Source organism: Lissotriton helveticus, chromosome 10 (assembly GCF_964261635.1).
Source record: "Lissotriton helveticus chromosome 10, aLisHel1.1, whole genome shotgun sequence".
Classification (NCBI taxonomy): domain Eukaryota; kingdom Metazoa; phylum Chordata; class Amphibia; order Caudata; family Salamandridae; genus Lissotriton; species Lissotriton helveticus.
Window position 1 is genome coordinate 558559209 of NC_136071.1, and position 27603 is coordinate 558586811.

At 45.2% G+C, this 27603-nt stretch overlaps 1 protein-coding gene across 1 annotated transcript in view; it reads right to left on the bottom strand.

The window, feature by feature from the left end:
- Window positions 1-1529: 1529 nt before the first annotated feature.
- ATF7IP2 (activating transcription factor 7 interacting protein 2) overlaps window positions 1530-27603 on the bottom strand; it is a 334949-nt gene continuing 308875 nt past the window's right edge. Inside the window, exon 11 of the mRNA XM_078663103.1 lies at window positions 1530-3617. Within this exon, the coding sequence (XP_078519229.1) occupies window positions 3180-3617 (438 nt within the window). The 3' untranslated portion in view covers window positions 1530-3179. The remainder of the gene's footprint in view (window positions 3618-27603) is intronic.

A 27603-nucleotide genomic window follows, 5' to 3' on the forward strand; every position in this document is an offset into this window, starting at 1 on the left:
ATTTTCATTCCCACTATTGAATTGGATGGCTGAAATGTTTTCAGATGAGAACAATGACTTCCTGTTGGAGGCTGTTGCTGCATACTGTGCTTACACGCTGTGGGATTAAGACACTTTGATTTTTCTACGTATTCTTTATTATTTAGCTACTGCTTTCTATCAAAGAGCGAAACACTTTTTTTTGGAAATGTGAACTTGACTCTGCATTTTAGGCTTGGACTCTGCGTTCCTAATTCGCCCACGTTTATATCACATGCTTTGATCAAGAAAGGGTACCGTGGGGCTGAGCCTTGCACTCACACCCGGTTAAGTTTGCATGGGTTTATTAGAAGCTTACCCGCTATTTTTGCATTCCTGCTCTGCTTTGCACACAACACGTACTTGTGATATTGTTTAGAGAAGGCTGAGTATTTTGCTTTATATGAGAATAATTTGGTATGCTAGATTTGTAAACTGCCTCGCTAGTTTTGTGTGTATAGTGAGAGCATGGAACATCAAGGTTATCTTGAATACTGTGTCTGTTACTCTGTAAGAGTGCATTTCTCTCTGCATTTCATGACGAATAAAGTCTACTTTGTCAGTAAGTCGATGTTGGGCTCTTTTACTTTTGGTAGCAGAACTGCAATTTCCAGGATCTCCATTCCTGGTCCAAGAGCCCGCCCTGCAGGATTGGGGGCCACCCAGCAAAGTGGAGTTAGTTTGGTGTCATTAAATGGAGGGGGCATGATCCACTCACAAAAGCGCCAGCATGAAGGACTTCCGAGGTATTTGGCTGCTTCGTGTTGAGAAAGGGAGAGGAGAGTGATTTATTATAATTTTTCTGCAACATCGCTTGGCAAGTAATTATCTTAAGAAGTGCAGAGGCACCGGCACTGTGCCATTACAGAACATTTTACCAGCAAGTATCCGATAATATGTGGGACATTGGCTGTGGAACTGCTATTTGGCAGAATTGCGCAAAGTGCCATGTCTTGCAGCGCATTTGAAGTACTGATGAATGCTGGTGTTTGTGGTTCGAGGAGCAAACCACATGACCACTTGGACTACACAGAACAATTGCACTCACCTGTGAGCAAGGCTAGAAAGTTGAAACGCGTTAGGATTTAAAGAGTGCATTTCTCTATGCATTTCATGACGAATAAAGTCTACTTGTCAGTAAGTCGATGTTAGGCTCTTTATATATATATATATATATATATATACATACACTCATACATACATATACACACACACATATACATATATATAAATTCTGTAATCGCATACCAGGACAAAGCATCAATATAATGAATGTCTAGTGAACACCTTCAGTGGCATTGCAGTTTTAGAAGTGTATTTTGAAGAAATTTGATGAAAACACTTTTTTTAAATAGGGGGAGATGAAGACCGGTCAAAAAATAATAATTGAGACCTTTAAAAATGCATAAACATGAAGTACTTTGCCTTGTCTATCAATTCAACTCTTATGAATCTGGGGAACAATGTAATACAACATTCAAACAAAGTCCAACCGTAAAAAAATGCGAATGTTTTTGATACCTATATTGTTTTATTGATTCCACAAACTATTGGGCACTAAGCTGAAAAATACATTTAAAATAAAAGTAAACAGAGTTGAACTAGGCAAGAGAGAAATATATAATTCACAGAATAAGTCACACATGAAAAAACATGTTTCTAGAACACCACATATCTCATTATGAAATCAAACCTATTTTGTTAAAACAAATCCCCCCAAAAAACTACCCTAAACATATTTGCCAAATTGTTTTCCTATTCAGTTTGCATTCAGTACCAGAAAATTAAGCCAATGGGCTTATAAAAAACAAAGCTTGTATGAACGTTTTAATATTATGTAGGAGAAAAAAATAAAACAGACTGCCTCTCTAGATTAAGAACTGGTGGTACGAATTAGGCGGTGGGAAGATGTGATGGAAGAATTATTTGAAAATCATTCTTTAACCAGCCTACAGCAAGTTACGATCAAACGCATCAGACAAACATTGCAAATTACATATGAACCAAATCATTATGGGCAGTTTGAGTGAAGTGGTGTAATGTGAATAGACAAAACAATTAAATAGACAACATATTTTTGGATAGGACCCTAAATGTATAAAACACAGATACTAGGCACTAGTGGAAACACCATGTGATCATTAGTTAAGGATAAGCAATTATCCTTATTAAGGTAGTTGAAGTAATGCAAAAATATGACACCTGCTCTCAAACAGTCAATGCATGCACTAATCAGATGAGAACGCTTGTGCAAGACTCATAACACTTTACTTTGAATAAATCTCTGCGACCGAGATTCCCATTGATGTACACCGCAGACAGATCTCGAGTAGAGATATGTACAGTGCATTTTATACATAATCTGAAACAGCACTGCTACATAATGTGAAAGTTATTGATATATATATTCTCTCATCTGGTGTGTCTAAGAAGCAGTAATTTAGAGAGGTGCTGCATACTGCCAACTTAAACATCAACATATGGCTTTGCATCAGGTCTTCAAGCTTTATAGTATTGTCTCAAGGGAAGCTTAAATAATGCAAACCTTTTAAGCATATAGTGCTTGCTTAAACTGGCTAACAGATAACAAAACAAGCAAAAACCATCTTTGGTTTGTGACCACACATGGGGTACTTCAAGGAAAGGCTTTCAAGGTTGTTCTGAACTTAGTACTGAAAATGACTCGGACTGGGATGGAGAATAAAACAATACATTATTTTATGTAGTACCTACATACATACTTTGAACCTAAAGCGCTGTTCAAAAAGGTAATACATCAATACTGTAACAAGAATACAACAATACTGTCAATTAAACATGACACTTTTTTGCCTGAACTGGTGGAAATTAAGTTACAGATAAAAGTGCTGGGAAATGACACTAAGAAATGGTTTACTCAAATGAGCGAGATGTTTCCTTAGAAACAAAATTAGTATTCTTGCTTAGGAAATCAAAACAGTTTCAACCCATTATATACAAAGTGTTTATATAGCCGTAAGGAACACAACAGAGTTGTTCTTTACTGCTCTGTACGTATAAAAAACTCTAGAGCGTTTCAAAACATTTCTTAAAGTACATCTGGAAAAGTATCAGAACTCAATATGAGTGGAACTTACTACTGTACAAGTACAGATAAATTCATAGCTATTAAATTGTTTAGGCTATGTGTGACCAGGTGTTTTTGCAACAGTGATATCATGAGACATTTCCAACGGCAGTAATGTTGTCTGTATGTCAGAAAATGGTCCGTAACGTTCATAAATATCCTTTGCTCGTAGCGTAAAATAATACCTGCTCCCTCCAACAAAATGTGATAAAGTGCAAGCCATTGGTAGAGGTAACGCCTTTATCTCTCCTATTTTTTTCCACTTCCACTCTGACCTGTTGCATTTTAAATCCTCCTGCTGCACATACAAGCAATAGCTATGAGCAGGACAGCATCTAAGATCAACCTCTGCACAATTCCACGACAAAGCAATGCCTCTAGGATTTTGCACTTGAGTCAGTTTTAGGTCTATCTTCTGAGGAGGAAGGCTGTCTTTCACTCCACCTCGGAGTTCCGGCTGAGTTAGCGTTGGCTGGAAGTACTTTTCCATTGCCTAAAACACATAAAAATACATGTTACTTTCGAGTTACTCATTCAATTATATTCCTATAAAATGAACATTCCCCACAAGTAAAATGTGTTGATTCTCACAACTAAGGCCCATATCATTTCTAGTTTTTCATATTTTGTTTTTGCACCACAAAAAACAGAGATGGCCATCTCCAAAGTATAACGAATACACGCTAAAGAAAACATGAAAACCCACTAGAGGGGCCACAGGGCAGACAGAGGCCACTCGGGCACAAACATGGTGGTTGCAGTTGTTTGCCACTGGTATCCTATCATACCTCCTCCAATGGCTCAGGAAACTAGGTCAAGGTCACTCTTTCCACACATGACTCAAGGTAACGGGGAATTGCGGGACAAGAGCTCAAAACTCAACAGTCAACCCACAGAGACAATTAACCGTGTCAAGCCAAAAGTATTTTGAACTTTCATGTGACTTGTATGCGTGTGCACAGGAACTGGTCTCAGTAAAGGTCCGACCTTTTGGTCTCATAACGGAGGGTTTTGGCGTTTCCCCTCACCTGTAGCACCGCTAATACTGATCCATTATGTTTTGTTTACCGCACGTTAATTGGCGAGCACCAAAGTATTTCCTGTGTTAAATTATCCCCCATTTGGCTAGTAAAGCTTTTTGCAGTACTTTTGACACTGGGGGGGAGCAGCACCAGCCTTTCAGGCACATGCCATGGGGCTGGATGAGACAATGTCGCATCTTACTTTGATATCGTGGTGCATTTTGCAACAGGATCAGCTCATGGCGACTGCGAGACACTACACGACACGGGACTCCCGACTTTGCTCCTACTGGCAGTGAGTTTCATCTGGGTGTTCCTCATGCTAGGAACATGCTTGGCTTCTCACCTTGGATAGTCTCTTCCCTTTTGCAGGGCCAAACACTCTACTTCCTCTTTTAGCAGACAGGTAGGCCTCTAGGGACTAGGCTGTCCTTAGAGTACTCTGCCATGCACCACTTTCTTTGTCAAGAAGATCTTGTGTTTTAAATGTATACTCATTTTCCAGGCAGGGGATGCCGAATCCACTTTATAAGGCTTTGGAAGCTGACTGGGTTGGCTGACTCAAATGTCATTTTCTGGCAGCTTCTTAGAAACAGCCCACGTGCAAAGTGATGTCTCTTATAGCAGTTAACTATGATGCTGGCTCCAAGAATTCAAAACAAGGGCAAAATGAATTGCGAGATTTCTGCACCTGGCTGTTGCAAGCATTCCTGAAGCAGTTAACCAGAGACTGACAAAAAGCAGAAAACGCTGTCCAGAAGCTTCCTCACTTTGAGAAACAAACTAGGGCTCAACCCCTACCACTGCCATCAATAAATGGAAGTTCTCAGCAGGAGATTTCTAACAAGGATCTCATTGAATTTCTAAGAGTAGCCCTGCCACAATCCTTCCTCTACGTAACGCCCGGGTCCCCATCCTCCTTCCACAATACTGCAGTCAATACATTTCCCAACCCTTATCTAGTGCCATGCCACACCAGGGGCCATTGAAAATTGATCCCTTCGGCCCAAGTACAAACTCTCACTCCACATGGAGTCTTCGTACCACATGTGCTCACAACCAAATAAGGGCTGGTCATAACTACTGATCTGCAAACTTAGTATGCTGTTATCAATGCTTTAAGTGACAAACCCATGACATGGATAGCAATTCTATGCCAACTAGGAGGGCACTGGGTGCGTCCCTCGCGGTCACAGAACAGGTTCTGGGCCTTGTGTTACCTTGGACAGGTGTAGGCCTCTGCACACACTCTAAATTAGAGTGGTTAAAAGACCTCAGAAAAAGTCAAGATACCAGTTTCACATGCAGTCTGGTATTTAGGCAGTGGTACACATGCATTTACCATGTAGGGGACCATTTCAACACCTACAAATAAAGGTTCTCATTTTCAGTAGTAGCTCAATGGACACATACATCGATTACAGTAATAAGAATGTTCAGGGCTATTTTCCTGTAAAGGTTTTTAGCAGGCTGACTTTCTTGCAAAGTGGAAGAAGACACCCTATTTAAGAAGAAATCTACATTACTCCAAGGGTCCAGTTACGAGAGGGTCCGTTAATTCTTACCCATGCGTAAACCCAATTATGCATGGGTGGGAATTACAAGTTTGAAAGTTCGAAGAAATGTATCGAAGGTTGAGTTATTTAACACATCTAATAATTATTGGATGTGTTTAATAACTCAACCTTCAATAAATTTCGGAAGGTCAAACCTGGAATAGCACAATGTATTTCCCTTATCATGTGGATTTTTGCTGTGTTAAACACCAAATTCCACATGTTATTCCCCAATAACTCATAATAGGTGTTATTCATCACACGTAATAAATAAAGGTCCCCAAGGTATCGTTTACCAGTTGTGATAATAGGACCAAAACTCGTAATCAGGCCCTAAGTGTCTGACCCACACCCAAAAACGAAAAACTAAAATCCGACAGCTCATGCTTAAGACTTTTTTGTTCACAAATGCTATCCAGGTCAAAACAGCATTTATTTTTTTGCATGCTAGTGTTGTCTAGTAATTAGTAAGTAAAATAGTTAAGAAAATCTGGGGTCACTGCAGACAGCTTTATATAAATCAGACTACATTTTGATTTCAGCAAGATGTAAATTGGGCAGCTTACAAAGTGCTTACCAATAGAAAATTCTAACTGAATTCTCAAAATAGCAAGTAAACTCTGGAATAGAAATAAAACAGCGACAAGATTTGCATCTGTAATTTTAAAGTAAAACCCATTCTGCAAGTGAAAAAGATCAGCAACATACACCGGACATCTGCAGCTACATATATATGTACAATCTGCTTGTCTGAAAACACATGGTATCTATAAGCAGGTCTAAAACAATATTACTCAACCAGTTAGTCTAAAATGAAAATGTATGAAATACATCTTTTTAAAAATAACCACACTTAATCTGAGTAGACACAATCATGTTAGCTGTCAATCGAGTCCATAAAAGTTTTTAATGAAGACAAAGTCACTTTTGAGGTCCTATTCTCATTAAAGTAGATACATTTTCGGATATTTAGTTATCTTGCATCAGAAGAGTCTATTTGACTTTCCTTTAATTATGTTGCGTTACCCACGTTATCTGGTGTTGGGCTGAGAATGCCCCTGCAAGCTGTAAAGTCAGTTCGTCTGCCTAGAGTGCCCAGCTGCAAGTATCTAGTATCCTCGTTTTTAGGTCTCGCCTACGCAGCGCACATGCGCTGCATAGGATTGAGACCTAATGCCATCAGCACAGCTTTGGGGGCAAAAACGTGCATGCGTTGCATTGCTTGCAATAGCAACGCATGCAGGCCTAGCGATTTTCTTGCGGGAGTGCGCGGCGCCATATGGTGGTGCCATATGGTCGCCTTGCTGCACGCTCCCTCAAGGGAATCACGCAGGCCCCCTCCCTTCCTGCCAAGCGAGGCGCGCGCTTGTTCTTATTGCGGCTCCAAGTTATTAGCATTTCTCGTTGTTGTAATGAGTGTGATTTCTGATGTTTCCCTTGTTTTCATTTCATGATTTTGCTCGCGAGAAAGTGTCACGTGTAGTCGTTGAAATGTCCCTCATAATACTTAAATCATGAAAATGTCACATAAGCGATCTTGGCAGCTATACTCTTATTCAGCACATTAGTACTGCAGTTGTTCGTGCTCTGCATCCGAGGGCATGGAAAAGGAGTAAGACACACACTCATATGTGTGCACCTAGCCCTGTGTGGGATCACAGGTGAGGAATCTGCAGTCGCTCCAGAAGTCTGAGCTTCTCATAGGCCCACAAGATGTGTGTTGCCTCCACTTTCTTTGCACTGCCCCTCCAACATCTATTTGACGTAGTTTTATCCATTGCATGTGAGTAAGTGAGTGGATGTAAGATGTCTCCTATACAGGATTTTGATGCAAGACTCCAAGCCTTGAGCACATGCATGAAATACCTTTTTTCGGCCCTCATTATTATAGTCCATTGGTCCTCTGTGACATTCGCACCCATTTCTTCCTCCCACTTAGCTTAGTACTGCTTGCTTTTTGTACCCTTTTCCTTGAGCAATTTATAGTTCCTGTAAATTAGGTAAATTTTTGTCTGAAACTTTTTGAGAAGGATTTGTTCACAGGGATTTAAAGTTTGTGTAGCAGAGCTGGTTTTATGTCTGGCTTAAGGACACAGTGGTGACCCTGGAAATCTCTAGAACATTCTTGTTCTTGGAACCCAGCTCACGTGTGGTGAAGAAAGTATCCATGTCTTTCCAGCTCTGCTTTAGACCACTCCAATAAGCATCGGAGGTGCGCAGCTGTATAAAACCACAGTGTATTTGGTAGATTTTACTCTTTGAAGTTAAGGGGTACCCGACTCAACCTCTTTCCTTTTTGTAATTACTTCTTTTAATTTATCATTATGATTAAAAGAAGCTTTTTTAATTGGTTTTATTTTCTCACGTTTATTTCTGGTTTGGATTTCGGAGTAAACACGTCAATGAGGGAGTTCCCTGCTCGTGGCCGTTTGTTTTGTAGTTTCTCTCACGTGGTTTGTATTTTTTTCCTAACCCCACCTGCCCTAGCTCACAGACTACTTAATCCGGTGGACCTCCCCACCTGTGAATGGATGATTCATTCTGGCTGCTATCTAGTGCTGCTGTTTACTGCTAACACAGAATTCTTTTTAAAAGCATTTTCTTTTCTTGTAGTTATGGGGTGGTTTGCCCGACCACATTATCTATTTCAGTTTTATCACAATTACGTTCCTTCTGGTTCTGAGTTTCGAGTAGTCGCACCAAGGAAAGGAGTCTGTTCATTACTAGCACAGCTGGGGCCCAGTTTGTCATTTTAGTTGCCCTTCCACGGTTTGCATTTTATTTTTGTGAACATAGCTTCAAGGCACACGCACCCTATATCACGGGACACACCAAACCCTACTGGTGACAACTACTGTTTCTCTGCAGCTGATAAATATGTACAGAGTGTTCAAATTGCAAGCCTGTAAGGGCAAGGGAGATCTAGCTTGCACCAATAGATTCCTTACTTAATTTAGGAATAGAAAATGCATAGTTTAATGCTATCGTCCTCATTTTGATATCTGTCATCAAACTGACAGTGCACCATAAACCGTGATTCTGCCCCCGTTTTGTGTTCTGAGCTAATATTCCATAATTAATTGCGCTGATTGCATTCCATAGCAAACTCACTCATATTTGGTATAGCAAGACTCCAGGCATTCATGGCAACGTTACTTTGGTTAGCGTTCCGGGATTTATGTTTTTTCCTTTGAGAAATGCAACACTTATAAGGCCCCAAAGGCGAGACCTATTGGCTATGCCAATGCTTGTTGATTTTGGCCCAGCCTATTTTTATCCCAGTGCAAGCTCGAAGGCCTCTGCCTCTCCTTAGTCCATGTGAAATGGCCTGGCCTCGAAGGGGCACGTAAGGTGTGCTCTCAATGGTTAGACAGGAGGTGAAGTCTGGGACGACATTTTCTGTTAAGAGGGTGAAGGGACCTTTAGGTGAGGCCAGACTTGTTTCTCTCCCTAATCACTGCTAATTGCGGCTGTTGATAGCCAGTTACAAAATTCCCTCACCTCTTCATCTTTAGTCCTCTGCTGTGCATGCTTCACCTTGGATACAACCCTTTTGTGAGGGGAATTACTCTATGGAAAGTCTGGAAGGCTGCCTGGAGAAGAACACATGAAACAAGAACTGTTGCACATAAGTTCTGAAAGGGATGACAGGGAATACACATCCCTGGTATGCTTAATCTGTATCAAAGTAGGAGTTGCTATCCGTCTTACTGTTCCAGTTCCAAGCTCTTTTTGACCAAGGAAGGGGTTGCTCCACAGAGGAATGTTGTGCAACAAGAGATGGTGTCTGCTGGACAGACAGTGTATGAGACTGAATTGGACATGATCTGGAGTCTCACCTGGAAGGAATAGGAAGAGTGTTCGCCCTGCCCTGAAGGGCCTGAAAGCCGCCCTGCCTCAGAAAAGGGAAGAAGGGCGCTGTGAGAAGTTGGCCTGGTAGGGGATGTTTCCAATTCTGGAACCACCTACTACCTGACCAAACAATCCCCTTATGGTGTCTGGTTGTAAGTCAACCTTATTAGACAAGCTATCCTAGGGGTAGCATGGACTAAGCAGCCTAAAGGCTTAACTTAAGAGGTCGTGTTAAGCGAGCTGTTTTACCACATACAATCCTGTAATACCAAATGAAAGGACACCACACAAGTATATATTATAAAAATATATGTGTTTATTACTAAAACAATCCCCAGTATTCTTTATGAATAAAGGGGCACAAGCGTTAAATCAAAAGCACTGTTTAAACATACAAAGTTGCACAATTATGGATGAGGGCAGGGGGCCACTCAAACCATATACTAAACAAGTGGTATAAGAGATGCCACTCGAGCAGTGGTTAGGCCTAGGGCCTAGGGAATCGCTGGGAGCAGTCAGGACAAGCAATGCTGAAGTCGGGAATGGCCCTCGGGATTCGGGAGATGTGCGGAAAGCGCACGCATGCACCAATGTTAACCAATGGTGCGTAAAAGTCAAATAGTTAAAGTTTAAGGACACTTCCGCTGAACCTAGAGGAACAAAACTTAACACACAGACCCTAGAGGTGTGCACCAGTGTGGGAACACCGGCGGAGCAAAGTTACCTCACCCACAGGAAGTGGGTGCACAGGGTCGAAGTGGCGTCGGGTTTTGACACGCAGGCTCTTGGTGCTTGAAGCTGAAAGGGCTGCAGGCAGGGTGAAGACGAAGTGTCCGGTGGAGTCCAAGGGTGGACTCAAGTTGTAGAGTACCTGAAAGCAGAGGGGACAGAGTCTGGGTCACTCAGCAGTGACCAGGGTGGAACCAGGACGGAACCAGGCAATGTCGGGCGCAATCAGGTGGTCGTCGAGGCGCTTCTCTTCGCTGTCACGTGGGCTCTGGGGCATCTGCGACGTCCAGGAGCAGGTCACGATCTGTCCCACGCAGGCTCTCACCGTCGGTGCAGTCGGCTTCCGGTTTGGAGCAAACAAGCCTTGGTAAGAGCAATCCACGCGGGCTTGGAAGATGGCGTCTCACTCGGACCAGGAAGGTCAGAGTCGGGGCTCCCTTTCAGGGGAGCTGGTGTGGATCTGGAGCAACCAGAATCACGAGTCTTCTTTTGTAGTTCGTCGGCACAGGGACCACAAGCCAGCTGGCAAGTGACCGGGCCAACGCGTTGAGCCAAATCGTGCCAAAGGGCCCCACGCAGCACTCGTCGAGTGTGGAGGGCTGAACTTCGGCTCAGGAGTAGCTCAGGGTGGGGGCTTCTCAAACCCCGGTGTACAGCTTCGAGGGTCACTCGTGGGCTGCACGGTCAGCGTCTCGTGGTCACTTCAAGATGGCGTGCCCCACGCTTCCGGTCGCCTCCACGGGTCTCAGCTTTGCAGGGACTATGGATCGGGCTGTTAGAAGCTGGGCAGGCTTGATCTCGTCGATCTCAGTCGCTCGAGTTCCGGCGGGAACTGCAACCAAGTAGACGTCGAGGGCTGGATGGTGCCTGCTGCTGCAGGGTGGTCACTCCTTGACCACAAGGGAGATTCTTCGGGCTTCCACGTTGAGATGGAGGGCGAAGGGTCCAGAATATCGTTTCAAATGTTTCTTCCAGGAAATCTGATGTGCATTGGCACTGCTCCCACTCTTATTCGAATCTGGTGGGCGTGATTACCTGCTAGGTCCCCTCCTATGGGTGGGACCCAGGAAGTGGGTGGATACACCCCCTTCCTTTGATCCAGGCCGCCCTGGCACGAGGGCTGGAGTGCCCCAGAACCGGTTTGGCCGGATTATGCAAGGGGCAGCCTTGTGCGCCCCAGGCAGTGTCTGGTTTCTTTCAAACCTCCCTGCTACAATACACTATCTCCTGTCTGGAGGGCGGTGACACCCTCCTGTGACAGGAAACCCTTTGTCCAGGACCCCCTTGACTGGGTTTCGGTCAGCTCCGGGGGTCCAGACATTTGTCTGTGGCAGAGGCATCCATTTTGTGGATCTTAAGGCCTTTGGAGAAATCAACCGCATTAAAGTGAAGTAACATGTCTTACCCCTCTAGAGGGGTGGAATGCCATCCCCGTCGCCAGAACTGGCGAGGGGATGGTATTCCAAAGCGTATGACACCTTACACGACATGTTTTGATAAAGCCAAACCAGAGTTGCTAAATAACCGCGAGGATTATAAGGCACTTAATAGTATATGGTCTGGCATTATCCTGAAACAGCTTAGGGATTTGTTCCCGACGGCTGCAGACAGGCTCAGCTCATGCTAGAGCTCCATCTCACATAAAACCACGCACTCAGCCTCCAGGATTGATGAGGCCTTTCTATAGGAGTGGCTCACAGGTTTACATGTGTCCAGATATAGGTTTAGACATAGGTATACTATATCTAAGCAAGGGGTGTGTACACCACCTTACCCCAGCTGAGTGATCAGCCAGTTGTGTCAATTTAAGAACCAGCCAGGGGTGGCAAAAGATATGCTGCAGCCCCTGGTAGGCCTTAGTGGCTCCTGTGCCCTGTGCACCTATAGTGCATTCTACAGGGGCTGACAAGGAGTCCATTTCCAATTGGTATGTACCTAGGGTACATGGAATCCATTTTACAGAGAGAGCAGATGGCCTGGGGCCCTGATTAGCAGGGAACCAGGTCAACTAAGTCAAAAAACCAGCTAAACACAGGCAAAAAATCTGGGGTAACCATAGTCAGGTAGCCACCTTCCTACATAACCCCCCCCCAAACGAAAGGAGATAAGGCTATCCTTGGCCAGGTAAGCCTATATTGCCTGAGTGGCCATATAAGGAAGTACCTGCACTAGCATGGGTACCCCCTGTCTCATGGTCCACTAAGCAGTCCCTCACCCTTTGGGTATTAGAGGGTCTCCACCATAGGGAATCACTACCTTGGGTGTGTTTAGGCAAAGTTAAAGGCTGGTTTGGATATGGAGTATTGAAGCGAGGCTCTACTAATTTAGGGCTTAGCTTCCTCCAATTATCTTCCACCATGTGTGCCTTTCTCTCTTTAACTGAGTTGCACTGTGCTCTCAGGGTCAACCTCTGGCTACCTAAAGCTGGAGGCTGGGTCCCTCTGTTTGGCTTGCTGGAGGGACAGTTCAGGTTTGGGCCCCTTGGGTCCCAGGTTTGGCTGTGCCCAACAGAATCCATCTGTGGGAGGTCCCTAACTGTTTTTAAGGGGGCTCCCTCAGGAGTTTTTAAAGTTTTCACCTTACTAGGGCTACTAGTTTTGGTGCACCTAATCTTTTGATGGGGGTGCTTTATTTGACAGGGGGCCCTCTGGGTCTCACTGTCCTTCTTGTCCTCTGCAGCCCTGGGCTGGCTAAGGCAAGGTAGAGAGGGGCAGGTTACCTGCTCCAGACTGGGTCCCACCTGAGAAGGTTCCACTGACATCAGAGGTTCTGTCAGGCTAGGCCCAACCACCTCTGGGGCAGTTCCTTCATCAGGGGTAAGATCAGTTCCCTGAGGAGGCTGATCCTGTCCTAAAGTCTGGTGAGGGGGAGATTTCTCTTCCTCCTCCATGCTCTCAGTTTGTGTGGAGTTATCCATCATTTCAGGTTTCACAACACACGTGTCAGTTTGAGTTTGGGCTGTGGCCATCACAGCCCCACCAACCTTTTCAGGAGGAGACTCAGTTTGGGTTTCTGCTGTTATCATAACAGCTTTGCTATTCTGGTCAGGAAGAGCTTTTGCTAAAGATGGGGCAGAGAGTTTCTCAGCCCTACCAACCTTTTCAGGAAGGACATCTTGAATGGGGGCTGTAGCCATTACAGCCCCACTAACCTTTCCATTGGAATTCACCATTCTAGAATGGGTTTCCTGTTCAACCTCAGCCCAGGCTGAGATCTCCAAATCATTACCAAGTAGGCAGTCTACAGGCAAGTTTGGTGACACTGCCACTCTCTTTGGGCCAATGACACCTCCCCAGCTGAGACTTACTACTGCCATGGGATGATTTGTTTGCATTCCATCAATGTTTGTAACCTGGTATGTGGCACCAGGTAAAAGTTGCTTAGAGGGGACTATGCCATCAGCCACCATGGTGATGCTAGCCCCTGTGTCTCTAAAAGCCTCAACTTTCAAACCATTGATGATGGGTTCTTGTCTATACTTGCTCAAAGTATTTGGGCAAGCAGAGAAGTTGGCAAACCCCATGCCAACCTCATAAACAAGATCATTGGGTGATGGGGACCTGGATAGGCCAGGGTCCACCTGATTTCCAAAAGTAAACCCACCCAGATTCCTGGGTGTGCTTCCACTTCCTGGGGGATTACTGCTGACAGTAACAGGAGGTGTTGAAGCTGGCTTTGGAGGTATATTTTCTTTATTGTTATTCTTGGGACAACAGCTGTCTGTTTTGTAATGCCCCACCTGTTTACAGGCATAACAATAAGGCTTTTTCTCAGTTGAAGAAGTGTCTTGGGACCCACCCCCATCCTTGGAGTTTTGGGGCCCTGGGGAAGTCTTTTCTTTATTTTTATCCCCACCCTTATCTTGAGGCTTGGTAGACTCCTTCTTCTGGTTACTGTCCTGATTCTTAGGCCTAATCCTGGTTCTGACCCATTTGTCTGCCTTCTTTCCCAATTCTTGGGGAGAGGTCAGATCAGAGTCTACCAGGTGCTGGTGTAAGAGCTGGTTCTGACAATTACTTAGGATCTGCTCCCTCATAATCAAATTATACAATCCTGTAAAGTCATGTACTTTGCTGCCATGTAGCCAACCCTCCAGAGCCTTAGTAGCACAATCTACAAAATCAGTCCAGTCCTGAGTCTGTGTCTTCTGGGTGTCTCTGAACTTGAACCTGTACTGTTCAGTGGTTAAGCCAAACCCATCTATCAGAACACTCTTCAGGACTTTGTAATTGTTTGCATCCTCATGTCTAACAGTGAGGAGCTTGTCTCTCCCTTTCTCTGAAAAGGAGTACCATAAGATTGCTGCCCACTGTTCCTCAGGAACCTGCTGTACCATGCAGGCTCTCTCAAGAGCAGTCATCCATTTGTGGATGTCATCCCCTTCTTTGAAGGGGGGCACAATCTTTGTCAGGTTTCTACTATCATAGGACCTGGGTTTCTCTTTAGGAATATTGCTGCCACCAGTGGCATCTAAGCCACACAATTTCTGCTCTCTTGCCAAGGCAAGTTTAGCTTGAGCTAAGGTAAGCTTAGCTTGACTCAGGGCTACCTCCTCTCTCTCTATCTGGAGTCTGACAGCCCTCATTCTAGCCCTATGCTCAGCTTTCTGAGAAGCACTCATGCCTCTCTCTGATTCTCTGGAGGCACTAGAAAGATGAGAGTCCCCTGAGGGGGATCTCACTCTTCTGTTGCCTGGGAGAATCACATGTTGGGTTCTGGGGAGGTGCTGGCCCTCTCCATTCCCCAGTAGGTCCAAGTTGGCCTGGCTAAGCCTACCAACTGGAACCTGGCTACCCTGATCCTGTACTTCTAAGTCCTCAACCTCTGAGTCCTCATCCAAGTCATCATCATCCTCCTCTTCAGGGGGATCAACTGCAGGGGGGTTCCCTCCAGTTCCTGTATCTAGGGAAGCTGCTTTTGCCTTCTCTAAGTCATCCTGTTCTAGGAGTTCTACCAGGATTAGGCAGGTGGGGCTTCTGCCCCTTTTTAACCCTCTTGCTTTGCACAAGACAATCAAGTCTCTGCGGGTTAGTTTGTCATATCCAGAAGTTGCCTGGGTAGGGTCAACTGTCACAGGACTAGACCCTGAGGCCTTTCCTGTGTCGGACATGGTTACTAGTGAGGTGTAAGTGGTGCACTTACCTACACTAAGTGTTTTCCTACTGGACCTTGCTAGTGAGTTGTAGTCAGGGGTGTGCTACTCCCTTCAACCTACAACTACTAAGTTCAGTAGAACTTAATATGCTAAGCTTTTGATTTTATATGTACCTAGAGGTACTTGATGTGATCTTTCAATTTGATATAAAGATTGTAATGGTAAAACAACAGCAAGCTCAAATCCCACCGCTGCCACCAATGTGAGAAGTTGGCCTGGTAGGGGATGTTTCCAATTCTGGAACCACCTACTACCTGACCAAACAATCCCCTTATGGTGTCTGGTTGTAAGTCAACCTTATTAGACAAGCTATCCTAGGGGTAGCATGGACTAAGCAGCCTAAAGGCTTAACTTAAGAGGTCGTGTTAAGCGAGCTGTTTTACCACATACAATCCTGTAATACCAAATGAAAGGACACCACACAAGTATATATTATAAAAATATATGTGTTTATTACTAAAACAATCCCCAGTATTCTTTATGAATAAAGGGGCACAAGCGTTAAATCAAAAGCACTGTTTAAACATACAAAGTTGCACAATTATGGATGAGGGCAGGGGGCCACTCAAACCATATACTAAACAAGTGGTATAAGAGATGCCACTCGAGCAGTGGTTAGGCCTAGGGCCTAGGGAATCGCTGGGAGCAGTCAGGACAAGCAATGCTGAAGTCGGGAATGGCCCTCGGGATTCGGGAGATGTGCGGAAAGCGCACGCATGCACCAATGTTAACCAATGGTGCGTAAAAGTCAAATAGTTAAAGTTTAAGGACACTTCCGCTGAACCTAGAGGAACAAAACTTAACACACAGACCCTAGAGGTGTGCACCAGTGTGGGAACACCGGCGGAGCAAAGTTACCTCACCCACAGGAAGTGGGTGCACAGGGTCGAAGTGGCGTCGGGTTTTGACACGCAGGCTCTTGGTGCTTGAAGCTGAAAGGGCTGCAGGCAGGGTGAAGACGAAGTGTCCGGTGGAGTCCAAGGGTGGACTCAAGTTGTAGAGTACCTGAAAGCAGAGGGGACAGAGTCTGGGTCACTCAGCAGTGACCAGGGTGGAACCAGGACGGAACCAGGCAATGTCGGGCGCAATCAGGTGGTCGTCGAGGCGCTTCTCTTCGCTGTCACGTGGGCTCTGGGGCATCTGCGACGTCCAGGAGCAGGTCACGATCTGTCCCACGCAGGCTCTCACCGTCGGTGCAGTCGGCTTCCGGTTTGGAGCAAACAAGCCTTGGTAAGAGCAATCCACGCGGGCTTGGAAGATGGCGTCTCACTCGGACCAGGAAGGTCAGAGTCGGGGCTCCCTTTCAGGGGAGCTGGTGTGGATCTGGAGCAACCAGAATCACGAGTCTTCTTTTGTAGTTCGTCGGCACAGGGACCACAAGCCAGCTGGCAAGTGACCGGGCCAACGCGTTGAGCCAAATCGTGCCAAAGGGCCCCACGCAGCACTCGTCGAGTGTGGAGGGCTGAACTTCGGCTCAGGAGTAGCTCAGGGTGGGGGCTTCTCAAACCCCGGTGTACAGCTTCGAGGGTCACTCGTGGGCTGCACGGTCAGCGTCTCGTGGTCACTTCAAGATGGCGTGCCCCACGCTTCCGGTCGCCTCCACGGGTCTCAGCTTTGCAGGGACTATGGATCGGGCTGTTAGAAGCTGGGCAGGCTTGATCTCGTCGATCTCAGTCGCTCGAGTTCCGGCGGGAACTGCAACCAAGTAGACGTCGAGGGCTGGATGGTGCCTGCTGCTGCAGGGTGGTCACTCCTTGACCACAAGGGAGATTCTTCGGGCTTCCACGTTGAGATGGAGGGCGAAGGGTCCAGAATATCGTTTCAAATGTTTCTTCCAGGAAATCTGATGTGCATTGGCACTGCTCCCACTCTTATTCGAATCTGGTGGGCGTGATTACCTGCTAGGTCCCCTCCTATGGGTGGGACCCAGGAAGTGGGTGGATACACCCCCTTCCTTTGATCCAGGCCGCCCTGGCACGAGGGCTGGAGTGCCCCAGAACCGGTTTGGCCGGATTATGCAAGGGGCAGCCTTGTGCGCCCCAGGCAGTGTCTGGTTTCTTTCAAACCTCCCTGCTACAATACACTATCTCCTGTCTGGAGGGCGGTGACACCCTCCTGTGACAGGAAACCCTTTGTCCAGGACCCCCTTGACTGGGTTTCGGTCAGCTCCGGGGGTCCAGACATTTGTCTGTGGCAGAGGCATCCATTTTGTGGATCTTAAGGCCTTTGGAGAAATCAACCGCATTAAAGTGAAGTAACATGTCTTACCCCTCTAGAGGGGTGGAATGCCATCCCCGTCGCCAGAACTGGCGAGGGGATGGTATTCCAAAGCGTATGACACCTTACACGACATGTTTTGATAAAGCCAAACCAGAGTTGCTAAATAACCGCGAGGATTATAAGGCACTTAATAGTATATGGTCTGGCATTATCCTGAAACAGCTTAGGGATTTGTTCCCGACGGCTGCAGACAGGCTCAGCTCATGCTAGAGCTCCATCTCACATAAAACCACGCACTCAGCCTCCAGGATTGATGAGGCCTTTCTATAGGAGTGGCTCACAGGTTTACATGTGTCCAGATATAGGTTTAGACATAGGTATACTATATCTAAGCAAGGGGTGTGTACACCACCTTACCCCAGCTGAGTGATCAGCCAGTTGTGTCAATTTAAGAACCAGCCAGGGGTGGCAAAAGATATGCTGCAGCCCCTGGTAGGCCTTAGTGGCTCCTGTGCCCTGTGCACCTATAGTGCATTCTACAGGGGCTGACAAGGAGTCCATTTCCAATTGGTATGTACCTAGGGTACATGGAATCCATTTTACAGAGAGAGCAGATGGCCTGGGGCCCTGATTAGCAGGGAACCAGGTCAACTAAGTCAAAAAACCAGCTAAACACAGGCAAAAAATCTGGGGTAACCATAGTCAGGTAGCCACCTTCCTACAGGCGCCAACCCCACAGGAGGTGCTGACTACCATGTGAGCAAGAAGCTTCTGAAACCAAAGTTATGGGGGGGCCAGGAGAGACTTGTATGGAATGACTGGTGCCCAGTGCCCTGAAGTGTGCTGGAAGAGGCAGAACTGCAGCATTGCTGCAGTGTCCCAGAGCAAACTGCGCCAATGTGATCGTGAACATTGTTCCTCTAGAGTTGGACCTGCCCTGCCACATGAGAAGTCCCAATGGTGGCCCGCAACTTCTAACCACGTGCCTGGCTGAGGGGCTGAGACAGCCGTAGCGGGCATTGGGCTTTCCCGGGTAGGCTGGAAGGGTGGGGGCCAATTTTGCAGTGGTGGGGGGCGTTTTTGTTACTGGGGGGCGGTTTTGCAGCGGTGCTGCTATATCGGCACCCAGTAACAAAAACAGCAAGAGGCTAGTCTGCCAACATTGCCACGGCTGCTTTGGGTTCCCATCATCAAGGGCTGCCAGCAATGACGGAACGTTCCAAAGGCCAGTCCTTGCGTAGCGGCCCACGGCTGCTACATTGAAGACTGAAGCCAGAGTGCTGCTGCACTCACAGCCAATGTACGGTTCTCCTTACAGATGGAGAAGTGGCCAGACACATGCTGTGGGATCGATCAGGCCTGGAGAGGCCTAAATACATCACATTGCTAAGACTAACATTGGGACTAGAAACTATAAAACTTAAGACACAAATCCTGAACACCAGATGGGTAGCACTGCATCTGTGCTTGATACGCACTATCCTGATACAGAGTTAGGGGGTTAGGTAGGGGGAAACAAGGGATCATATAACCTTAGTACAGTGGCTTTGCATTAGTGGATTAGTGCCTGCATATTGTAGGGTGCAGTATCTCGGTTGAGCGAATTAAAGTACTTTCTTCTCTAAAAATCACAAGTACAGGATTGAGAAATCAGTTGCACATGAGGCAACAAGGTTGTCAGGGCAAGATTGCTTCGTCGTAATCCTTAGGGAAAAATTCCAATTAGACAATGGTTCATTTTGCAAGGTGTAGATCATCTACACATACTGACTGATACTATCTGAAGCGGCATTACGCCCAAAACTAAGAGAATTATCAGGAACCTATATCGTCCAAGACCAACTCTTCAAATTAATACCTTATAAAAAACGCCCTGAGGAAGCCCCAGGCCGGATGGCCGTGTAAAGGGGTGAAACACGTGTTGGCTGTTCTTTCACTCACTCTCACGGATAGAGTGACAACACTAATGATAAACACCTTACAAAATGAACCATTGTCTAATTGGAATTTTTCCCTAAGGAGTACGAGAAACCAATCTTGCCCTGACAACCTTGTTTATATCAGGGGGTTAGGGGTTTTCCCATGTCAAGGGCAAGTATCAGAACGAGAATGTTTTGCTCAATATACGGCCAGTAAGGGATCGGGACCTTTTCACCCATTATCTCACAAAATTGCGCTCATGGGTGACTTGAATTCTGAGCTTTTCCACCTTCTTGAGAAACCTGGGACTGCTTGAAAGTACTACCGGTAAGAAACAAGTGCAGTGGGAGGTTGTACTTAGCCCTGTCTGCAGTTAAAGTCTCTGTTCTGCTCTATGGCCCCTGAATGGAGTCCGATATCTGGCAGTTGTTGCTATTTCCGTTCAAGTGTGTCTGCACAAAATATTTTTGCCTCCGGGTGCTCCAAGTTATAACCAGTTTTGTTTAATCAATTTGATCAATTAATCGTTTTTTTTTGTCTGAAGCAGGTTTGAAAGAGGATTTTTTGTGAAATGACTGGTTTTCTTGTGGTAGTTCAGATGTCCTCGGAGTACTTCCACATTCTGTTCACTGTTCTCTGACGGGATATTGAAGGGACAGATTTTATGATGCGAACATGAATAAAATATTTTTGTGATTGTACCTGGTTATTTAAAGACATTTTCACTTCACTTTTTTCTTTCCTTACCTTACCAGGGCAGACCTTCAAAGCACAACAAGGAATTTAGGCATGGTTTTGTACTCTCAGGACTGATGAGCGGAATCTCTCTATGATAGTGGGGGGAGGAGGGGGTATATGTGTGTTGGCCTGTGAAACTTGAACTGAGTTTACCACAAGGTGCTTCTATGCTGAAAATTTCAGTTGAAGAAACTGTGTCATTTTTGGGTTTGTTTTAAATAATCAAAACCTCACAGTAGCTACCTGAAAAGGCCATGGTTCAATGGATGGATGCTGAATCAGTAAGATGATCTATTAATTTGTATTGTGTAGGAAGTGCACACGCATCCTTAGGGCTTGCAGTACTGCTAAATGAGCAGAATATAATGATAGGCAGCAAACAAACCTTTTAATTTTTTATGAAGGTAGGAAGACAACTCCACGGGGAGTGCCTGAGGCAGAGCTCCATGTCAAGAGTGCCAGCATGGAGAAGGATTATCTCCTTTTTCTGGCACTTCCATGACAGAATACACAAAAGATTTACGCTGAGAAGTGCAAGGTTTGGGTGAAGAAATAGGGAAAGATGGGTGATGCCCCACAGACTGCTCAGTGAAATACGTAGACAACTTTTAAGACACTGATGTGCTGTACGTGGAATCAATGGAGGTCAAGTAGATGCTGGGAAAGAGTATACATTATCCTAAACTGGAGTGCAGCTTTGTTTAGACAAGTTGGAGCTTGTTTAGAATATTGCCAAGGAAACACTGACCAACCATAGTCAAGCCTTTGCCACTTAAATATTGATAGGAGAATGCATCCCTTTATTGGGGGACGGAATTATTGATCAGCAGGCAATATTTTCAGTTTTTAAGGGATTTTCTGAAGTTTTTAAACAAATGCTAATCTATTAGCAATGGGAAATGTAACTTACCTTTAACTAAGTTTTGCACTTTTTTAAATTATGTGCTGCATCCAACCTTTCCCCATCCAAATCAGCACAGCTCTACCTTTTGCCATCAGTAATTGTTTAGCCTAACTATTGGCTATGCCCTGTGTTAAGTCCCCATCCCACCCAAAACAGAAGCAGATGGACTTTGCTGATGGGTATTCCCACACTGGAGTCATGTGCTCACTGTGCCACTGCAACCAAAATGCATTGACAGAAAAGCCCCAACTAGGGTGAAACCAGTCTTGAGTTGCATGTGTTGAGAGAGGACTTGGCAATTTAGGCTGGACTGTTTCGTTCCTACTGGAGTAGGACCAAGACTGACTTGCATATGGCTGAGTCTAATTGGAGGTGGCATGGTGAGTAAAAAAGGAAACATGGCCTGGGATGCAGCCAACAGTAATTATCAGTGGCTGAGATTAATTCAAGCATTCCGCCCATCACTTTTTTGTTCAATTTAGAGTGACCGGAATGCCTAGATGTGGGTCCTGTGCTCACTGTGTAACCTAGCTTCACATGACTAAAGAACCCCAACTAAGGGGAAACCAGTCTCGGGTTTCTTGTGTTCTGGTTCAGAGAGAACTTGGCCTGGCAGAACTGTTCCAAGAATAGGACCAAGACTGATTTGAATATGGCTTGGCCTCATGAATGGAAAAAATACATGGACTGGGATGTGGCCCTGAGTAATAACCAGTGGCTGAGATTAATTAAAGCATCCCACCCATAATTGTTTAACTTCAGTTCGGCTTTGCTTAGCAGTCTATATGAGCGAGGCCACGTAAGTGATGTGCAACGAGGTCTGATCCTATTCGCTTGCAAATCTGCCTTCAGTCATACACAGACTCAGAATACAGGTCTGCATTCATCTAGTGCCATACCGAGGAACCTCCAAACTTAAACCAGGAGTACACAGCCTTCAGTACCTGTGCACCTAGTTTGGAATGTAAGTTTGCGAATAACCCCGAATATTAGCAATTTGGGTCATAAGACTATTTTGAAACTGCAGCTAACTGTCGACACTTTGCGGAGTACCCAGCCTTTAGTGCTAAAGAGGAGCCCATTCAGAGACCACTGCATTAGACAGAAGGTTTAATGACAAGGACTATGTGACACATCCGTTAAGACTTCTTTCGACACATAGTGGGCTGACTTCCCTTTTTGGACCCAAACATGTCCAGCACCGGTCTCCCTCTCCCATACCCCATCTCTCCCTCCTATTTCCCCCTCCCACTCTTTTCCTCCATCCCCCGCTTAAGACCCCTCCTCTAATCTTAGATATAGTTCTGAACTTATTGTGTTCTATCAAAGAGCACACTGATAAGATGGTGCGAATTAATGCACTTTTGTCTCTCAAAAGCTCTGGCAGCTCCATGTACGCTCAAGCACGAGGATGCCCGCTCCGTACAAGGTTGACACACTGGAATACTCATTAAGCATTGTTGTACTTTCTTGTATGTACCTGGTAAAACCCAATAAAAAAAACTTATTAAAAAAAAAGAAACTTGGGCTAAATAAGTTTTGTGACCCTTCTGATGACTGCCCCCTATTCACCCTGCTTTCACAAAGCACTTTATGATGCCACCTGTTGGCACCAGCGATTTATTTGGCTCTCACTCCCTCGCCAGTATAAACATTCAGATCACATGATCCAATGGGCACATCATTGTTTTCCAGCATGCCAGCATCTGCATTTTAAGAAAGCAGATAAAAATGTAATTGAAGCCCATCACCAACTAATTACAAAGGTCAAAAATTCAAATCAGATTGATGGAAACTAATTTTGTAATTGAGGCTCCAGCTGTCAGCACAACTATTTTTAGCCACATTTACCCCAAGTCTGACCTCTTGGTTTTGGGATTGGTAAAAATAGCTGAATATATTTTTCACAAAACTACAAAAAGTTTACAAATTGTAGCGGGACGCTTCACCTAGTCCAAGTTTGGTAAAAATGTATCCAGTTTTATTTTTGCCAAAGTAGTATGCTGGAATAAGAGTCTTGGGCAGATAAGAAAGCTATATTTTAGCATATGGACTCTTGAAGCAGCAGCACAACCAAACTATGCTTTACTCCTTGAAATAGAATCCAGATAATGTTTGGTAAATGAATGCAAAGGCAACAGTGTGATATCTGGAAGGTATCAAGCACAGGGAACTCTCGATCCTGCACTTCTTTACCTTGTGGAATGGCTCCTTAAGCAAAACTCAACACACTCGGAGTCTGTTTATTTTGTCCTACCAGTCTTTCTTGGTGCCTGAGAAATTCAGAAGGTCATGTACTCCTCAAAGAAATCAACATAAGTAGTTCAGGTTACTGTGGAGTCACGTCTATATAGTCTTTCTTCTGACTAAGGAAAGGGGTGGAGGAGATAAAAAGAGGGCAATGCTACTTTCGGTACAAAATGAAAATTTGAAACAACTTCTGGGAAATAGAATATCTCATCCATAAAATCATTTTAATGAGGTTTAAGATGGACAACGAGGCTTAATATAGTGGCTGTAACACCCACACTTTGCAAGTCGATGTCACTTTAATGAGCAGGAAGAGTGAGTCTTAAAAATAGCTACTGAGCAAATTACAAAATTCTTTAGGGTGTAACTTATTTTCAGGCCTCTTAAAACAAGAGGGCGATTGGCATCTGCAAAAAGAGTTCCGGTTAATGAAGACAAATACCCTAGCATCATGAGCCAGGGATAGGTAAACATCCAGAACAAATGTGCTTTTTACTGAAGGAAGATTCACGTCACTAAGGGAACACCAATTACAGAACTTCTTCTACTTGTACAAATAGGCTCACATAGAGGCAGAAAATCTTTCTACTAGAACATCCACCAGATTCTCAGGGTGCGTCTAATATTCTGGAATGGTCCCCACGGTGAGTCTTTCTACTTCAAGCATACCATGAAAACAGACCAGAGGCTAATTTCCAGAATATCAGTGATCCAAGCAAGTCAATGTGAAGTGTACCACTTTCCTTTATGAGGACTAATCTTCTCAATGACAACTAGAAGATGGGATAAAAGAGAACATGGGCAGTGAAGGTGAGAAGAACATTTGCAAATTAACCTGTTTCCGTTCTAGGCTCTCAAAGGGAATTACTAGAAGCGGACAAGAGAACACTTGCAATTGCAACTGGCATTGATGGCAAAAAAGGAATATGTTATGCCTGGAAGCTTTTGTTTGTGGCATGTAGTGGTGTAGATTCACATGCTCTGCATACTCCTGCCATCTAGTGTTGGTCTCGGACGTGTACAACTGTTTTTATTTTCTTAAAGACGTCTTGAGTTACGAGGTATAGTGAGGACTCCTGTGACCAGTAATTCACATGGGCATCTTCTCGGAGCACAGAAAATAGGAGATGACCATGCAAAGAGAAAGACATCTGCAACATCCAGAGGCTTTCGGGGAGGGTGGGCACATGTGGAATCTACAGCACCGCATACCATGAACAGAGGCTTACAGGTTAAGTAACATATTACGTTTGTGGCATGTGTACCTGTAGATAATTATGTTCTGCACAAGCTGCAAAGCAATTCGACCTTTAAGTGGTGGCTATCTGGAGGATGTTATAGAGGACTGAAAAGGTGTATGTAGGACAGCGTGGCCAATCTTTGCATGTTGGAATGGTAAAACATCCACAAAGCAGCGCTTGGTGAATGTGTTTGGAGTGGACCAAGTAACTGCTTTAAATATGTCAACTACGAGGATGTTGCCAAGGAAGGTGATCAAGGCCCCCCTTTTTGCAGGTAGAGGTGGGCCTGGGTGGGAAAGGCAATTGTCTTTTGCTTTAGTTACAAGTTTGAATGCATTTGACGAGCAATTTAGCTATGCCCGCCTGTGCACATTGTTGTGTGCAACCGGTGTAAGGGAGGTCATACTCCCAGTCGAAGTATTGACACCTTGGTGTGCCTCCAGATCCAGCTGCTCCTGGCCTCCAACTCAGAGTGGGAGCTCGGTTCATAGCTGAACTGGAGGGGCTGGCCTCCAGCTCCTTCTCTAAGACACATTCCCTAAAGATGTTTAAGGTGTTGCCTGCATGCCAGTGCTCCATTCGGCGTCAATTGAGTTGATGGTCCTGCTGATACCTCAAGGTGTTTTTTGGGAAGAAGGCAACACATGCAGAACATGTAGCCTTGTCGTGCTCCAGAGAAAGGCAGAGGTTGCTGACTGAAGGTTAGGGCAAGGATACTTGGAGTGTCACTGAGGGCAGTATTGGAAAGGAGTTCTCTCCATCACTGCGTAGTCATCCTATGAGTGGAAAAAGAAAACAGAAGAGGAGACACAAAGCCCCACGAAAGGCAGTGCCCTGAAGAGGGGCATTGAGTGGAAACCCAAATGCCAAGCCTGGAGGACATTACCACTAGGAGAAACTGACTGCTGATGCGAAGCTTTCTATCCAACAGAAAATACACAGACTGAAGAGGTTTGACGGCGGACACCCCAAGGTGTGGAGCTGGAGCTCGATCAGTAACATGTCCGAACCAGACGGAGAGAAAATCTAACCTCAGAGTTGTAGCGCATTTGCATTACCAGCCAGAGGAGGGGTCACTATACCTCGTGACTTGAAAGAAGTCTTCAAAGAAAAACAAGCTGCACACATCTGAGCCCAACACCAGATGGCAGGAGTATGCAGAGCATGTGTGTCTACAGCTACAAATGCCACAAGCATCTTATATCCGAACAAAGCGCTCATTTGGGGTGGAAGAGGTCCCTCTTCTCCGAGTTACCATGCCCTGAACTTTTTCTCCAAACTAGTTGAGCACACATTATGGAGATTCCATGATTCAGAGATCGAAACTAAAGATTTATGGCTGCTTGTAACTCACACCTTTTGTTCACACACTTGCATCACTGCAGCAGCACTCTTATGCACCTGAAGTTAAGGATGCACGGAGGGTTAAATAAGGCAACAAACTAGTCAAATACCTCTAAAGTCCAAGACGTGGATGTGACTTTCAAAGTCTCTCTCTCACTTTAAAATCCAACTCGGCAAAACTGACCAAATGAATGTTTCAAACAAAGAGGAAGGCATCTATAACACCACAATATAAGGCTAGTTGTGAATAATTGTTGAAAAGGGTGATTTTCAAGAGAATTGCTCTAATTAAGATGCTACCTCAATATCAGAGTGACATAAATGCCCCCAATGAGTTTGTATTATTAAGTTCACAGCTTTAATTTAATTTATTTTCATCATTCTCTTCTCTGGCCTAAGAAATCAGTAAAACGCAAGACTCCACCATCAGGCCCCACATGTGCAGCCCGTATAAAGGCCCACGATAGAAGAGGCTCTTGGAACTACAGATGACTAATCTTTCTTTCCTCAGTCTGGAAAGCCTACTTGAATGAATGAATGAATGAAAGTGGATTTATAACAGCGCGATTGCTGCCCTGAGGCGTCCAAGCGCTAAAGAGGAACCAGAAGGGTTGCGAGAGGTTATGTACCAGAAAGGAGGGAGAACTGAGTTTTATTAGACGGAATTGAACAGGTGTGTTTTTAGTTGTTTGCGGAAGGAAACGAGGTCAGGATTGGCTCTCAAATGAGACGGGAGGGAGTTCCAGATCTTGGCGGCGTTAAAACGTCGGACCAGGATTGAGCAATCAACATATTAACTGTGTTTTCTGATTTGTGAAAGGAAGGTTTCTTACTTGCTGCAAACTGCTTGTGCCTTTCTACATATTGTTTGAATCCTGGGATAGGGGTTATGGCTGACTAAGCTAAAGAAGGATACAAGAAATCCAAAGAGAAGGGTGGACAGGTGCAGATGAGTGTATATTGCCAACACATGGGGAACAGGGTCAAGACTGATTTGCATATTGCCGAGTCTAAACTGGAATGGCATGGAGAGCAGAAAAACGAGGATTTAGGGCCAGATCGCTGTACTGGGGTGAATGCATGACTTTGTTCAGCATTCTGTCCATCAATATTTTTAGGCCTCGCCTGAGCCAATGCGCTTGCGCATTGCTCCGGCGAGATTATAGTAAGCGGAAGAGAAAAGTCTTCCAAAACGGCTGAGGATCGCATACAGTTCATGTGATCTATGCGCGTGCACACCATCGTCAGCCACATAACACACCACCATTTGTCTGTGCCTTGGCATCAGACTTCAAAGGCTGCCGCTCCCCCGCCCCCCGCGTGCACATCGCGCACCACCATTTGTCTGTGCCTTGGCATCGGACTTCAAAGGCTGCCGCTCCCCCGCCCCCGCAGCAGACTTCAAAGGAATGCGCTTCCGCTCCCCCGCCACAGCAATGCCGAGAGCTTGTTTCTGGACGAAAGTGAAAGCCTACCGTGCTTGTTTACAGTAGCCTTGCTCCTCAAATGCTGTTGCTGTGTTGCCATCTCTCTAGGGACACTCAGCTT